Below are 16,596 nucleotides of genomic sequence, written 5' to 3'. Positions count from 1 at the left end.
TTATTGTTGTTTATTTTTTTTTTGTTTTTGTGTAACTTGCCCAAGTTACATGTAATGCATACACTTTCTCATACATTTCTGGACACAGTTCAATAAGAAAAAAGTTATTATTCATAATTATGCATGTTTTACAGCAATCTATAATAAAGGTAAGACTCCACATGAGTCAGATTTCACTTATGAATGACACAAAACAATGCATAGGATTGGGTTTTTATAAACAGATTTTTAATACATTTTTTTATATATGCATTTTTTTTTGTACATGTTACAATTTATTAAGCAGAAAAAAAAAAAATTAACCTGACATGCATTTAAACACACCAGCGCACGCAAAACAATACTACAATAATACGGATGAATAAAAATTAAATCAACCAAATCAAGAGTAATTTCTCACAATATTTATGTACAGTTTCTATTTGTATTTTATAGCTGCATTATCCAAATAAGCTGTATAAGCAATAAAAAATAGGATTATCATCAATTACATCATTCAAAATAGAAAGGAAAAAAAAAATATCCCATCTCCAATAGAATTTAAAACTTTTTTTCTGGAAATATAGCTCCTTTTTGTTTAAAAAGATAAAAATTCTTAGAAAATAAAACTTCAAGTAGAGAGATATGTTTCTGATTTAAGTCAAAATCAAAAAAAGAATAGGGGTGACCCGCCCACTGCCCAGCCTGGAGCTCTTTTCCACACAACTCTGTGTAACCCCCGAGGGACAGTGGTGTCCTCACCCTCACCGGTCACACTATACGAACAGCAAATCTGTTAAAATAGCAGATTAAAATAAGAGGATTTTAATAGCGGATTAAAATCCCACCTTTTTATTTTTGGCTTTGAGCATTATTCTGAATTATTCTAACACTCGTATCATAAATGCAGGTAAATGCAAGCTACGCGTCAAGAAACTCTGTATAGTGTCACTTTTTTTGTCATGGTTTTCCTTCCACAAGCTTCAAAGAGCAAAATGTAGTTTACTATGTATAGAATTTGAGATTTTGGAGCAAATAATGTTGTATTTTATTACAGGTCAGCTTGCTTCATTTCGTTTCCCACCTGTGACCGCGTTACTTTGTTCAGGCACACAAACAGCAAAAGTTATGACACCTTAGAAACAAAATCAAGTTCGATATATCCTCCTGATACATTTAGGTTATATTGTTGTCATGTTTTTTTTTCCTTTTGAAATGTAAGGCACCCCTAAAGATAAAATAAAACAGAGAGAAATGTACATTCAACACGTGAACACATTGTCCATAAGCTGCATTAGATGCAGTGTTCGTAAACTTCACAGCAGAACGTTTTGACTCCCATTATTCTTTGCAGTCCACTGATTGTGCCTGATTGAAACGGCAAAACAACAATAAACAAAAGAGTCAAAATCTGTCTGCTAGGACAAATAATACAACATTCTGGTTGACACTTAGACGTAGTGAAATCAATGCAGCTGTGATGGTTTAAACACTCAGGCTTCACTTTAACGGTTTGACTGATTCACTCGTAGAACAGATTTACAGTGTAAACCGTAAACCTCAATCAGCCTTGGAAAAAAGGCTAAGATCAGAAGCAGTGGTCACTCGAAGCACCAAACAGTCTGGAACTCATTTCTTTGGCGGATGTGCGTCTTTGGTTTTGCTTGCCGCTGACTCTCCTTTGCGCGTTTCAGACTGTGGAATTTTCTTCACGTTTTCTTTGGGTGGGGCCTTCGTTGTTGTAGCCGGCTCACTGGCTGTGGTGCCCTTGGCGGATGTTGCTGCTGCTTTCTGATTGGCTGAGGGTGCTTTGGCGGGCCCTGCAGCAGCCGGCTGACTGGCTGATGTGGTTTTGCTGTTCGCCACACCTCCTGACTGATGGGCTGAGGCTGCCTTGGCTGGCCCCTGATTGGCCGAAGTGGTTTTAGTGTTTGCTGGAGAAGCTGACCGACTGTTTGAATCCATCTTGGCCGCTGCAGCAGCAGGATGATTGGAGGGCTTGGTGGGCGGGGCCTGTTTTGAGGAGGATGATGAAGAAGAGTTGTGACGTTTGCGTCTGCTCTCGTCGCCTCCGGAGGATGAGTGTCTCCGCCTGCGGCCCCCCTCATCGCCCATGGGTGGCTGGAATTGATAATACTGGAATTATTATCAGTCACTCATTAACAAATCAAACTCAAACTAACAAATATAGCCAAAATAAGAAGCTGCAGTGGTAATTTGGTGAAGTTTTTTCTATTTTCTCCAATTGTAGTCAATCAGCCAAGACGTGTCTGGTGTTTGAAGTTTGCAGTAATCAAAGCTTACACCCCACTAATTAGCATTGTGCTAACTGCAGGCCTAATTGGTTACACATTTGCCTCAATCCGTGTGGAGCTCTCTAACAGACTAGTAGTCTCTAATAGACTTGCTTATATGGTTTCTGACTCTGTACGACACACTGTTATCTACACCGATCAGGCATAACATTATGACCACTTCCTTGTTTCTATGCTCATTGTCCATTTTATCAGCTCCACTTACTATATAGGTGCACTTTATAGTTCTACAATTACATCTGTTTCTCTGCATACTTTGTTAGCCCTGTTTTACCCTGTTCTTTAGTGGTCAGGACCCCCATGGACCCTCACAGAGCAGGTACTATTTGCGTGGCGGATCATTCACAGCACTGCAGTAACACTGACGTGGTGGTGGTGTGATAGTGTGCGTTGCGCTGGTCTGAGTGGATCAGACACAGCAGTGCTGCTGGAGTTTTTAAACACCTCAGTGTCACTGCTGGACTGAGAACAGTCCACCAACCAAAAACATCCAGCCAACTGCGTCCTGTGGGCAGCGTCCTGTGACCACTGAAGAAGGACTAGAGGATGACCAACACAAACTGTGCAGCAGCAGATGAGCTATCGTCTCTGACTCTACATCTACAAGGTGGACTGACAAGGTAGGAATGTCTAATAGAGTGGACAGTGAATGGAAACAGTGTTTAAAACTCGAGCAGCACTGCTGTGTCTGATCCACTCGTACCAGCACAACACACACTAACACACCACCACCACATCAGTGTTACTGCAGTGCTGAGAATGATCCACCATCCAAATAGTACCTGCTCTGTGAGGGTCCATGGGGGTCCTGACCACTGAAGAACAGGGTAAAAGGGGGCTAACAAAGTATCAGAGAAACAGATGGACTACAGTCTGTAATTGTAGAACTACAAAGTGCACCTATATAGTAAGTGGAGCTGATAAAATGGACAATGAGTGTAGAAACAAGGAGGTGGTCATAATGTTATGCCTGATCAGGATATAAACATAGACTAAAGCATTTTTGGGTTTGTCACTTCTTTTGTGATCATCAAAGAATCTTGTTTTGTATTCAAAATGCCTAAATGTAGCAATGAAACATATTTTTGTCAGCAAACATGTCCTGGTTGATTGCCTACATTTGGGAAAACTATCGAAATTGTGTTCTCTGCTGAACTATCGCTTTAAAATGTTTGGTATTTGTGCTGGTTCCTTGGTCTCTCACAGACCCACCTCCACCCTGAAGTCATCTATGCTCTTGAATTTGCTGAGGTGTTCCTGCAGCTTGGGGTCAATGACCTGGCCCTTAACTTTGGAGTACTTCAGAAACGCCCAGAATTTCTCCAGACCGTACAGCTGACCTGGACACAAACAACACACACAGGCAGAGATTAGTTATCTGTTAACACATTTTTCTAGATTGATCTTTCGACCAATTCATACTAGTGCAGGCTGAAGACCAGCTGCAGCGCACCGCATGTTGCTTTGATAGAATCAGTGATTGTAGCCCTTTCATTCAAACACAACCTTTAAAGTGATACCTTCAGCAGACTACACTGAACAGTGCTTGAAGAGACCTATGGATAAATCAACCAGCAGCAAACTAACAAAAGCAGCAGCTTGGTGGAGCTGTAGTTTCCCTGGAGAGCCTCCACTGCAACAAGAATCCATGAGCTGTGTGAATGAGAGTGAGAGGCTACAATCATGAAAGAGCTGAACCACTGACTATATATAACACACACTCACTGAGCACTTTATCTGCTGGAACATGCAGACACTGTTGCTCTCACTGGATGTCAGCGATGAAAACTTAAAACTGTTCACTTAGTGGTTCATTCATTATTTAAAACATTCTGATTAAGCTTATTTTGTCCACTCATATAGCTAAAACAAAACGCATTGTCTCAATAATGGAACAAATCTGTCTTTAGGGTCAAATTTAAGCGACTAGGACAACAAAAAATACAATTAATCATGATAAATTATCTGATTGTTTGACAGCCCTTAAAAAATAAATGGCATATACAAATTCAACTAGTGGAACAATTTATGCAGTAGTAGAATATGAATATTATATTAATTAATAATAACGTTTGGAATTTCATTTTGGCCAAAAACAAGCGCGCACATTAACATTTATTAAATGTTTTTGACTAATTACGATCAATGCAGTCATCTTCAGTTTAATGCATCATGGTGCACCAATGCCTTTCATTAGGCAAGGCAAGTTCATTTATATAGCACCTTTCATACGCTGCTGTCATTCAAAGTGCTTTACAAGTGAGAGCTGTTTAAAAAAGTAAACGCAAATAGAAAAACATAATTAAAAGCAACATTAAAAACCTAATTAAAACATGATCAAAATAATAAATTTAAAAGAGAAAATCATTAAATTAAATAATGAAATTAAAAATTAAAAGTTAGATTAGGATAAATTAGGATAAATTAAAAGTTAAATTAGGATAAATTAGGATAATTCCAAAGTTAAATAAGGATATTACCCTAACAAACACAGAAAGATACTTGCTCGCATGCTCACACAACAGTTCACACACATAGCACAAACATGTCCACGTACATGTTTACAAAGAGCTGCATAATGCGAATCTCAGTCACTCTGTTTGAACAAACACTGCACTTTTTACAGTAACCATTCATTATGTTTATTTAATCATGACAGACAACCTGTGACCCATGTGACAAATGTTTGACCCGTATGACTCACTGAAAACATCAATGACTCTAAACTGATCAAAGCACTGTGGCCTTTGCACGTCTCGTCATTATGTGATGCAGACAAGTACAAGAGTTGACTGAAGACAAGATGTCTGAGCCCAAGCAGATTAATTGATAATTGATAAGACGCTTTCGCAACTTCACAACACATAACTACAGCACTGGAGCGTGACTCTGGCTAGGCTGAGTAAATTTTGGTCCAGCAATTCGATGCCAAAGTTCAACAACACAATAGTGATTCACTGGCAGTTACTGGTGGACTGGCTAGGAAAGCTCCTCAAATGGTGCCTTGCTTAAGTCTTATTCAGGGCTGTTACAGAATAAGGACATTATTGGGTAATCAAAAGGATTTTCAACCAAAAAAAAACAAACCCCCACCCCCCCTTTAAAAATCAGAAACTTTAAATAAACAAGTGCACACATATAAAGCAAGGTTGTTGGTGTTTTGTCACCAATAAATCCATTCAAGCTTAATATCAGCCAATTTTAATAATACAATACAAAACAATACAGTTGTATGCAAAGGTTTGGGCACTCCTGGTCAAATTACATGTTTTGTTTTTCTATGTGAAAATAGGCAAAGAATTCATCTACAGAACACAATTCAAACATAATTTCTATTTATTTGCTGAATTTTACACTAGGGGAAAAAAAAATTATATATACACATTTTAGGTTTTCTTTTTCACCTCAATATGTTAAATTCGGCAAATAAACACTAACTGTGCATGCAAAGAACTGTTTTGGCTTAGAAAATCAACAAACTATGTAATTTGACCAGGGGTGCCCAAACTTTTGCACAGTAATGCATATTGGTCAGACTCAATTCAAAACAGACCCATTGGGTCACTGAAAGAGTATCAACACAACATTTTGAGTTCAGGTCTTTTACCATGTCAGATGTGTACCTTTCTCATAGTCGTTTAAGGTTTCCTCCTGGAACTCCTTGAAGATCTCAGGTCTGAACCTCTTCTCCAAACCGTAACTGTAGAAGCGGAACAGGCATTCCAAGCCATACCTGCAGTGAAACACAGCAACAGGTGAGTGCAGGTGCCTACAAATATACGCCACTGTTACAAAAAAAAGCATGTGTGTCTTGTTACAGATAAGCACAGGTACACAAGGTTACAAGAAAACTAGCCCAAATCACGTCAACTTAGCATGATGCTGTCAGGGAGATTTGCTATTAGCTAGTTAAATAATTTCAGTGTTGCTTGTTAAAGAACAGCACAGGTGTGCATTTTTACAGAAGAGCACAGGTGTGCATATTTACTGAAAAGCACAGGTGTGCATATTTACAGAAGAGCACAGGTGTGCATATTTACAGAAGAGCACAGGTGTGCATATTTACAGAAGAGCACAGGTGTGCATTTTTACAGAAGAGCACAGGTGTGCATATTTACTGAAAAGCACAGGTGTGCATATTTACAGAAGAGCACAGGTGTGCATATTTACAGAAGAGCACAGGTGTATACTGCTACACTATAAAATCCTGAAAACCTGTTTTTCAACAGATTTCATCTTTTTAGGTAAATTTTAGGGCAAGGTTGACCTGGGTGTTCACATCCAGACATGCTTAAGTTGCAAAATGTTTCTTCTAAAACATTTTATTGCATAGGGCATTTATATATAATCAGTAGTAACCGACAACAGCGCTATGACGAACTAGTGCTGTAATTAATTAGATGTGACCGTATATGCATATGCTAAGGTAAGTGCATACAAGTGAAAATAGTGTGCATTCATGCAACACGTTAATGTGAACATATGTTTATGCTTGGGCACATTTAAATACTCAAATAGCATGTTTGTATCAGTATGCATATTTAAGACAAATCTTTACTGCACATAACAGTTCTGTTTCTCTAAAAAAGAAACTTAATACGCAAGTCCTGAGTTCAATATTTGCTGTTCCCACACACACACTTGCACAAACATAACCCGGACAGTGTTCAGAACTGGAACGACCTGTTCACTAGCTCCCTGTGCTATGCCAGCCCATTAATTTATGACCAGCTTCACCAGCTCTCACATTATCAGACCGCACCCAATTACTCCCTAAATGTGTTCAGCATTGTACCTCAAGAGGAATCCTGCAGCAGGCGTGGTGTTTGCTGATGATTTGACTACAGAATTTTTTGTAACAATGCATTGTGTCTGACCTAAAACAATCGTCCCTGTTAGAGTGTACTGTGTAGTTTACACCTGGTTCTTACCTGTAGCTCAGTAACCACACACCTAGCTTTGATCTGTAACTTAGCAACCAAGCACCTGTTGCTGACCTGTAACATATTAACCAAGCACATGGTTCTCATCTGCAGCCAAGTCACCAAGCAACTGGGTTTTACCTGTAGCTTAGTAACCAAGCACCTGGTTCTTGTCTGTAGCTTAGTAACCAAGCACCTGGTTCTCGTCTGTTGCTTAGTAACCAAACACTTGGTTCTCACCTGCAGCTTAGCAACCACACACCTGGCTCTCACCTGTAGCTTAGTTATCAAGCACCTAGCTCTCATCTGTAGTATAGTAACCAAATACCTGGCTCTCATCTGTAGTATAGTAACCAAATACCTGGTTCTCACCTGTAGCTTAGTAACCAAAAACCTGGTTCTCACCTGTAGCTTAGTAACCAAAAACCTGGTTCTCATCTTAGTAACCAACACATGCTACTGACCTGTCACTTATTAACTTAGTTAGCTTAGTAACCAAGTACCTAGCTCTCATCTGTAGCTGAGTAACCAAGCACCTGGTTCTCACCTGTAGCTTAGTAACCACACACCTGACTCTCTCCTGTAGCTTAGTTACCAAGCACCTGGCTCTCATCAGTAGTTTAGTAACCAAGCACCTGGTTCTTGTCTGTATCTTAGTAACCAAGCACCTGGTTCTCATCAGTAGTTTAATAACCAATCACCTGGTTCTCTTCTGTAGCTTAGTAACCAAGCACCTGGTTCTCGTCTGTAGCTTAGTAACCAAGTACCTGGTTCTCATCTGTAGCTTAGTAACCAAGCACCTGGTTCTTATCTGTAGCTTAGTAACAAAACACCTGGTTTTTATCTGTAGCTTAGTAACCAAGCACCTGGTTCTCGACTGTAGCTTAGTAACCAAACACCTGGTTCTTGTCTGCAGCTTAGTAACCAAGCACCTGCTTCTCACATGTAGCCTAATAACCACACACCTGGGTTCTCACGAGTAGCTTAATAACCACATACCTGGGTTTTCACCTGTAGTTTAGAAACCAAGCATCTTGATCTCACCAGAAGCTTAGTAACCAAGCACCTGATTCTCACCTGTAGTTCTCTTTGGCATCCTCCAAGGCGCACTGCTTAAACTCCTCGTACATTTTCCTGTTGAAGTTGTCCCTGAGGAAGAAGGACCAGAACCTGAAGAGCGTATTCATCTCCTGAGACTGACCCACTCCCAACCGTTTCCTCTCTACAAACAAAAACAGCAAACCATCACAAACCAACCTGATACACCAGGTAAAGAAAGACAGAGTCCATGCTACTGCATTTTATTGAGGTGTTCTGGTTGTGTATGGTTGTTGAGTGTTCTCTTCGTGTATGAGGAAAGTGAGCGTTCTGGTTGTTTAAGATGAAACTGAGCGTTCTGGCTGTGTGTGAGAAAAGTGAGTGTGTTGGATGTGTAAGAGTAAAGTGAGCGTTCTGGTTGTTTAAGAGGAAATTGAGTGCTCTGGCTGTGTGTGATGATCACTGTGTGACCGTATGTGTGAATCCTGCTGTGTATCTGTGTGTGTACCGTTGAGGCAGCGTCGGCGGTACTTGTGGTAAACCTGCTGGGTGAAGCCGTTCTCTTGGAGCAGCTCGTGGGACGGGTGCCAGAATTTGGGCAGAGACTGGGGGGTGCAGCCATAACTGCCTGACTGCAAGGGGGCGCCCTCTGACGGAGATGCGTTAGAACTACTGCTTAGAGAGAAAGAGAGAGACAATGGCAGAAGTTCATAACACAGAACTGATGGTAACATCTGATTTTGTCTGTATTCACTAACTGTAAACACACTAGCTGAAATGATGCCAATGTTCTCATTAATGCAATGTTTTTAACAAATATTTCGTTTTCAAAGCAGTACCTGATTGACTTTTGGTACTGACGAATGCTTGTTAAATGAAAACACAGTGTTTTTACGATAAACATGCTGAATGATGAATTTGCTCGGTGGTCTGAGTGACCAGTACCAGCATGTTTCTGCTGTGGACTCATTCATGCAGCTGTGATGTGACTCTAACCTGATGGAGTTGGTGCGTGGTCTGTGTTCTCTGGAATCCATCACCCAGCCCACATGACTTTCCAGCGGCGGATTAGAGCTGTGCCGAGTTTTCCTCTTCCGGGGGGTCTGAGAGGGAAATGGTGTTCAGTAATCTTTAATAGACTTATTATGTGGTTTCTGACACTGTATGAAACACTTATCCGTATACACTATGCTGTATATTAAAAACAACAGAAGAACCCTTCCTAAAACTTTTGTCTATAATTTATTCCATGTTTATAGATAACAGCATGTCAGAGTAACCTCAGTATCACTTTAAATGTATTGCTCATGTATTGAAAAGTCAAGCTTTCACCCAACAGCAGGTAATGCACACATTCATGTATGTACCTTTCCATCAATGTTGCCGCTGTCCTTGATAACAGGGTAGAAGCGGGGCGTTTTTGTGGGGTCCTGACGGCCGGGTGTGCGCGGGGTCCGGGGGGTCCGGGGAGCACTGGAGGGTTCTGGGACATCAGCGGGGACAGAGTGGGCCATGCTGGACTCATCTAGAATAAAAAACAAACATAAGCCCGAAGAGCAGTTGTGTATATATACACATATATTTATATGTGTATACATGTACATATATATATATGTATATTTACATACACACACACAAACACACACACACAAACACCCACACCCACACACACACAGACATGTATATCCACATTTTTTTTTTAAAAAAGATGGATCTTCAAGGGTTCTTTAGTAAAGGGAATGTGTAAATGCACACAAGTGTTTGTGTATGTGTATGTTTTATATAGAACCATTTCATGGTTAAATGTTTCTTCAGAACGATGGACAATGTGTTGTATATGGTTCTATGCAGCACCTTTTTGAAAACTGTTCTATATAGCACCAAAAAGCTGTCAAGCTTGTAAAATTATAGTCACTGTCCAAAGAAAAACATGTTTTTATTTTTTATTTTTCTACATCATTTGAACACGGCAGCTGCCCTATACATTACGTAAATATTATCATAATTAGACTAATAAAAATGCTCCAAAATCATTTTGAAATAAAATACCTTTTCACATTAAAAAATAAAGTTAGGGCTCCTGAGCGGCGCAACCATCTAAGCGTTGCCCCTATCATCAGGAGATCGTGAGTTCGATCCCTGGTGACGCTACAGCCATCTGTGGCCGGGAGTCCTAGAGAGCACAATTGCTCTCTCTGGTTGGGTAGGATGGGCCCCCCTTTTCCCCCTATCACTCAACGCGATGCTAGTCAGCGCAGGCATCTGTTAGCTGACGTAACAGAACTGGCGGTTGGCGCTTTCCTCTGAGCGTTCAGCTGTCCAGTGATGTTACATTAGCGACAGTCTGAGAAGATGCGGTAGCGCTTCACAGGTCTCAGAGGAAGCCTGTGTTAGCCTTCACCCTCCTAGCGTTGATAGTATCGTGTGACTGGGGGAGCCCTAACTAGCGGGTGGAATTGGAGACGACTAAAGTGGGGAGATAATTGGGTAAAAATTCACCAAAAAAAAAAACAAAAACAAAAAAAAAGATAAAGTTAGGCAGGTTTTTCCTTTTGTCTTTAGAGATAGAGATACTTGTTTTTCTTTGGACAGTGATGGCATTTATATGTGTTCTCACACACACACACACACACACACCACACACACACACACACACACACACACACATTTATAAAAAACAACAACGTTCAGAAGTTTAGAATCAGAAGTCAAAAGTTTAGAATCACTGTTTCTGATAAAAAATTTATAGATTCTATAATGACAGAGAAGCACAGACAGTACTAATAAAATCAACATCCTGAGTGCTTTGTATTTAAAATGTCAAAGCTCAGGTAGAAAACCTATATATCTTAATAATTACAGTATATTAATATTAACCCCCACTGAAATATACTGAATATAATATCTTAAAATACCTTCTTGTGTCGAGCTTACATCATTTTATTCTACACTGTGTAAGTTACTATTGAATAAAATAACAGCAATTATTAATAATAATTAATATAATATACAGTGATTCCAACCTTTTGAACACCAGTGTATCTACGTATTACGCTAACAGTACACAGGACGATATTATACAATAAAAAAAAATACCTTGGCAAGGGGGAGGTGGGGGCACTTCCTGTTTGGGATCGATGGGTACTTTAGGTGTCAACGTGTCAAACTCGTCCTGGCTGATCATGCTGATTTTTTTGAAGTTCTCCACTTCCTGCTGATGGAGAGACACATTTATTTTATGTTCATATTTATTCCTTTAAGATACTAACACATCATAAAGAGCAGGTTTTGCCTAAATAATGATTTAACAATTTTCTTTTCCAAACTATTGTCAAAAGCACATATTGAAACTCTTTTGGTTCAAACACCTGAAAGGTTTGAGTGATGACATCACAAGAGGAAAAAGTTGGCGTGGCCTTTTGCTTTATTCCTAAGGAAGCACGGTCACTAATATTGGCACCAACACTGTTTTTCTGATAAGTGATATTGTTTTTCTGGTAAGTTACTGGAAATAGACAGGAAGTCTGATCATTTGTAATAAGCTAGTTGTTGCTAAATGTGTAACAGGCAGTAAAAGTTTCATTGTTGAATTATCCCTTTAAATAACACACGCAGCTTACTGCACAGATTACACGCTCTAACGCCACGTCATCAGTGAGCAGTGAAGCTAGAACGTCACCACGCTAAGCAGGATTAGATTCTACGATAGGGCATTTGAGGTGAAGGGTCTTACTCAAGGCCCTTCTAGTCACACTGTGTCCCGAATGACCGTAATACAGCTTAAACCACCAGCTTTACAGCCGACAGTAGGGCTGTTAAAATGCATCAGGAAAAGGTGACTCAACTGCACCCATACTGGAATGTTAGAACCGATTAGAACTGATTTTAATAATATTCAATGAACTATGCACATACTTCTGCACATTTAAATGTACACTGTTTAATTGCTGAAAACAAAATTGGCCTGTGCAAAAGCGTGCCACAATTTCTATTATATGTTTATATATAAATATTATACTTAAATATGTTCCCTTTAAACGATGTGTTAACTTGCTTTCACATAGAAAATCAACATCGTCATTTGACTGGGGCTGTTCACACGGGTGTATTTAGTGTATTTTTATGATAATTTGGAATTCTAACGGTCAGATATTCACCTCCAAGCTTTCAGCTCTGTGGATGGACCCACATCTGGCTGTGAAAGTTATTCCAATCTGCATGATTCTTTGTTAGTGTAGATTGAAACCTACTACCATCTTCACTCTGCATTCTAATTAAATTGGTTTGCAGTAATTATAGCTTTTAGTAATGCGATCTAACAGACAGTTTAGAGATCTGAATGCAAGCTTTACACTTGTCCACTGCCATTTTCAGAGTTGTTTCTCCATGGTTGACCTATTTCACATAAACTGTACAAATACTTTATAGGTCAGTTTAGCACTAACAGCAGTCTGATTGAGGGTTTTATAGGAGGTTAAACAAAGCATGCATCTGTTAAAGCACCAAATGAAGCTTTGCAGGAAAAGCATTAAGATGGTGGCAGTGAGCTATGAGGACCATTCTGTTCATATTCAACCAAGCTGCATATGGGAAGGACTGACCTGAGCATGTGACTGACCCCAAAGCAAGCATACAGAAATGGGACAAGTTCTTGGTAGAGTATACAAACACACAATAAACAAAGAGAGAACTTTCAAAGAACATTTTTCATATTTATTTAAAATTACAGCTAACGCAATATCAGAACTCCCTCAATTCTGTGCTCTCTCTCTCCCTCTTTCTCTCTGTAACAGAGAGGGATTAAGTCTAATCCTGGACTACATTTTGCTTTCAATGAAGAATCTCCATTTAGAATGCTGTGTAGCCCAGGACTAGGCTTAAGGGAAATTCCACTGATTTTTCAAAATGTCTACAAAACTAAAAACGGTTAAGATGCAAACGAGTCATTCAGAGCGGTTTGGTGTGAAATGCTCTGTTCTATAGAACTTACAGAGTCAGAATTGTTCACAGTGAGGGTGATAAGAACGAGACATCCACCTCTAAAAGCTCCCTCACAGAAAGATGTTACATGAAATGAATGTTAGAAATATGCTGCCTGACATCTGAGACAGTGTATGATAGTTCTGCTATAACATTTCGGCCCGAAACAAAACTTTTCAATCCATTTATGGTGGACGGATACATCCAGGGGCAGAAATAATAATAATAAAAAAAAACAGCGAAACTGTCCAGAAACACTGACCCCTAAGCCCACAGCGTACTTCAAAGCAAACTGAAACAAGTGGAGAAATTGTGTTCACAGTACAGAACCTACTTTTTAATCCACACCACATCTGTGTTTGTAAGTAGAACTATCCTATGCATTGAATGCAAATAAAATGAATCATATAACTATGCCATTTATTATGTAAGTATATTTATAGAAGTATACATTTACTGTATAGAAGTGATAACTCAACTTCTAAGGGTTAAATAACTCAGGCGTACTTTCACCTTCAGTCACCATGATAAGCAGTAGGGCCTTAGTGTTGTGAGCACAGGTGGCAAAACTCACACAAATGCGAAACTGCAACGGCTTGAAATGATGGCGTCCAAAAGCCCATGTTTAGAGATTTACTGCTCTCTTGATTCCTTTTCATATGACACATCACTAACAGTAACACTATTTCAATGCATTTAAGACTACATGGGCACAGCTTTTCAAAACGTAAATGTGATAAAGTCAAACCTACATAAAAATGCAATGATCAGTTCAGTTCAGGTTTATTTTATTTCTAATATACTTTCTGTTTTAAAATCTGAATGATATCCGTTTTCTATTCCGGTGTCTGTCCTGGATTTACAGGTGAGGATCCTTTCCATTCATTCTTTTTGTGTCTTTCATTGATCTCATTTCTCCATCACTACTCTCGTCCACTCTCTCACCCTCTCTCCATGTCCACTACTCCTGTTTTTCCAAAGTCAAATACACAGACGTGATAAAAACTACAGAAAGGAAAAGTAAACTAAGATAAAGAGTAGATGACCCTGGTAAAGCGAAAAATGAAACCGGCACATGTGGTGTAGTATCAGATTTCTGTTCAGAACAAAAATGGATTTCTTTTGTAGTTCTAAATACGAATCTCATGCACTACGTTATGGTGCAATCAATAAGTTTCCAGTGTCTAGAATGACTCAAAGAAGGCTGCTTTAATATTAATATATATTCAGTGACTTACTGACTTTTTGTGTATACATCCACACAGACCTCATAGGATCTGTGTAAAAATGTATGATGTATGATATGGACCCTTTCGCACATCTGTATGTTGAGAAGTAAAAGGGAACACTTCTAATTGTATCTGAGTGGCCAGAGACTTCCTAAAGTCCACTGTACTCCAAGACTCTTTAGTTGCATATTAAAAAACAATACACACAATTAAAATATATTAATAATAATCATTAAATAATCATTATTGCTATTATTATAGGGTGTACTAATGTTCGAAATTGCAGTAATTATACAACCACCCTTGACAACTCACTGGCCTTTAGGGTCATTAGCATTGATGTTCCTGTGAGGCTACTCATGGAGCAGCGGTGAGAAATAAGGGTTTATTTTAGGAACAGATGCATTCTGGGATCTCTGTGCATTTGGTTCTCATGTAAAGGATACGTGCTGGGTGATATCTGAGAGAACTGAGGCCTGACACTCTAAGCAGTAACTCAAAATCAGCGGAGTGGAGAGCATGACCCAGTATGAATTTAACACTTAGACCAGTGCAGTGTGGGTCACACTCCAGAGCAGATTTAAAGGGGAATTCCACCAATTTTTTAAAATTTCTCCATAATTAAATGGTTAAGATGTAAAGTTATTCAGAAATGCTCCGTTCTAGAAAAAACTTTTTTTCAGACTTATCACTACCTTAGCATCATCAGCAGTTCATATAAAACTCAGAAGACTCGTGTTGGTTCACTGGTGGTTTTGGATAGTAAATAAAATGGCTATATTTGTGTTGTAGTCATGGCGACCCCTGGTTCCTATCACCACCACTGTCAAGAAATCCGAACCATTTCACACCAAAGCACTCTGAATCACTCTGTTTACATATCAGTGACTGAATTATGCAGAAACTTTGAAAGATTTGTGGATCTCCCCTTTAACACTTAAGAAGACTGCAGTGTAGATACGAGACTCACATCAGTTCAGTATGAATGTGTGCCCTTGAGTATTTTTGGCCTATTTAATACTGACATCAGAGGAGTGTGGGTAATGCCCTAGTGCATATTTACCACTGACATCAGTGCTGTACAAATACAGCACTGAGATCGATATCAGTGCAGTATGGATGTCGTCTCTTGAGTATTTAACTCTTACATGAGTGGACTGTGGGATGAGAAACTATGAGTATATAACCACAAGCACAGCACCACTGTAAACATCCATTTCTATTCATACAATAGCTAAATAACATTATCTCCGTACAGAAGGCAGTGTATAAACATGACATTAAAGGTGTTCTGTGTCCAAGGCTGAGATACTTGACCTTTGGTTTAATGATCCACTTAACTGGGTTTTTAACCTGCTGTGTTTTAGGGGATTTGCCCATGCCAGACCTGGCCTGGTTATTCAAGGTGAAAATAATTTGTATGGCATCAGCACTGGGGCTGGGTCCTGAAAGTTCAGTACTCTTGTGGTATTGACCAAATGTCATCAACCCTACAGAGCATCAAAAAAACAGGTCATTCAATAACAACATTTTAAAATCTAAGTACCTGCGTTGCGCTCTTTTTGAACTGGGAAGTCGGAATTTCCGAGATCCACTTAAACAGATCCGCTTCCAGCAAGTCATTTCTGGTTTAAGCTACACCCACTTCCAGTTTATAGTCTCAAAGAAGGCACCGAAAAAGGATTGTTCAAGAATCGTCATTCAAATCTTTCTCAGTAACAACACCCAGCCCTACAATTTTGCTAAAATATTTACATAATAAAGCGACAGTTCAGAGAAGTAATGGACAAAAATACTCCACTGCATGCCTAAAACATCTCACTGGCTTTAAACCATGTGGTGTTAGTAAAGGGAAATTCCACTGTTTTTTCAAAATCTCTGTATAATTCAAAGGTTACGATGTAAACAGAGTCATTCAGAGTGGTTTGGTGTGAAATGCTCTGTGCTCACAGTGGTGGTGATAGGAACCAGACGTCCACCTCTAAAAGCTCCCTCACAGAAAGTTATTACATTAAATGGTTATGAATTCACTGCCTGATGTATGAGAGATTGTTCTACCATAGTTTTGAGAGGCTTTTGGCCTAAAACACTATTTTTACCTGTATGCACTGTGGAGGGATACATGCAATGCAA

At 39.3% G+C, this 16,596-nt stretch overlaps 1 protein-coding gene across 1 annotated transcript in view; it reads right to left on the bottom strand.

The window, feature by feature from the left end:
• Window positions 1-1,084: 1,084 nt before the first annotated feature.
• The window catches only part of larp1b (La ribonucleoprotein 1B), a 61,862-nt gene continuing 46,350 nt past the window's right edge, over window positions 1,085-16,596 (bottom strand). The window contains 8 exon segments of the mRNA XM_036594187.1: window positions 1,085-2,100; window positions 3,507-3,634; window positions 5,918-6,027; window positions 8,294-8,438; window positions 8,763-8,926; window positions 9,251-9,357; window positions 9,622-9,779; window positions 11,351-11,465. Of these exon segments, the coding sequence (XP_036450080.1) occupies window positions 1,609-2,100; window positions 3,507-3,634; window positions 5,918-6,027; window positions 8,294-8,438; window positions 8,763-8,926; window positions 9,251-9,357; window positions 9,622-9,779; window positions 11,351-11,465 (1,419 nt within the window). The 3' untranslated portion in view covers window positions 1,085-1,608.

Source organism: Colossoma macropomum, unplaced genomic scaffold (genome assembly GCF_904425465.1).
Source record: "Colossoma macropomum unplaced genomic scaffold, Colossoma_macropomum, whole genome shotgun sequence".
In the NCBI taxonomy this organism is placed as follows: domain Eukaryota; kingdom Metazoa; phylum Chordata; class Actinopteri; order Characiformes; family Serrasalmidae; genus Colossoma; species Colossoma macropomum.
Note: the sequence above shows the minus strand (reverse complement) of the source record. Positions and strands in the feature narration are given on the sequence as shown.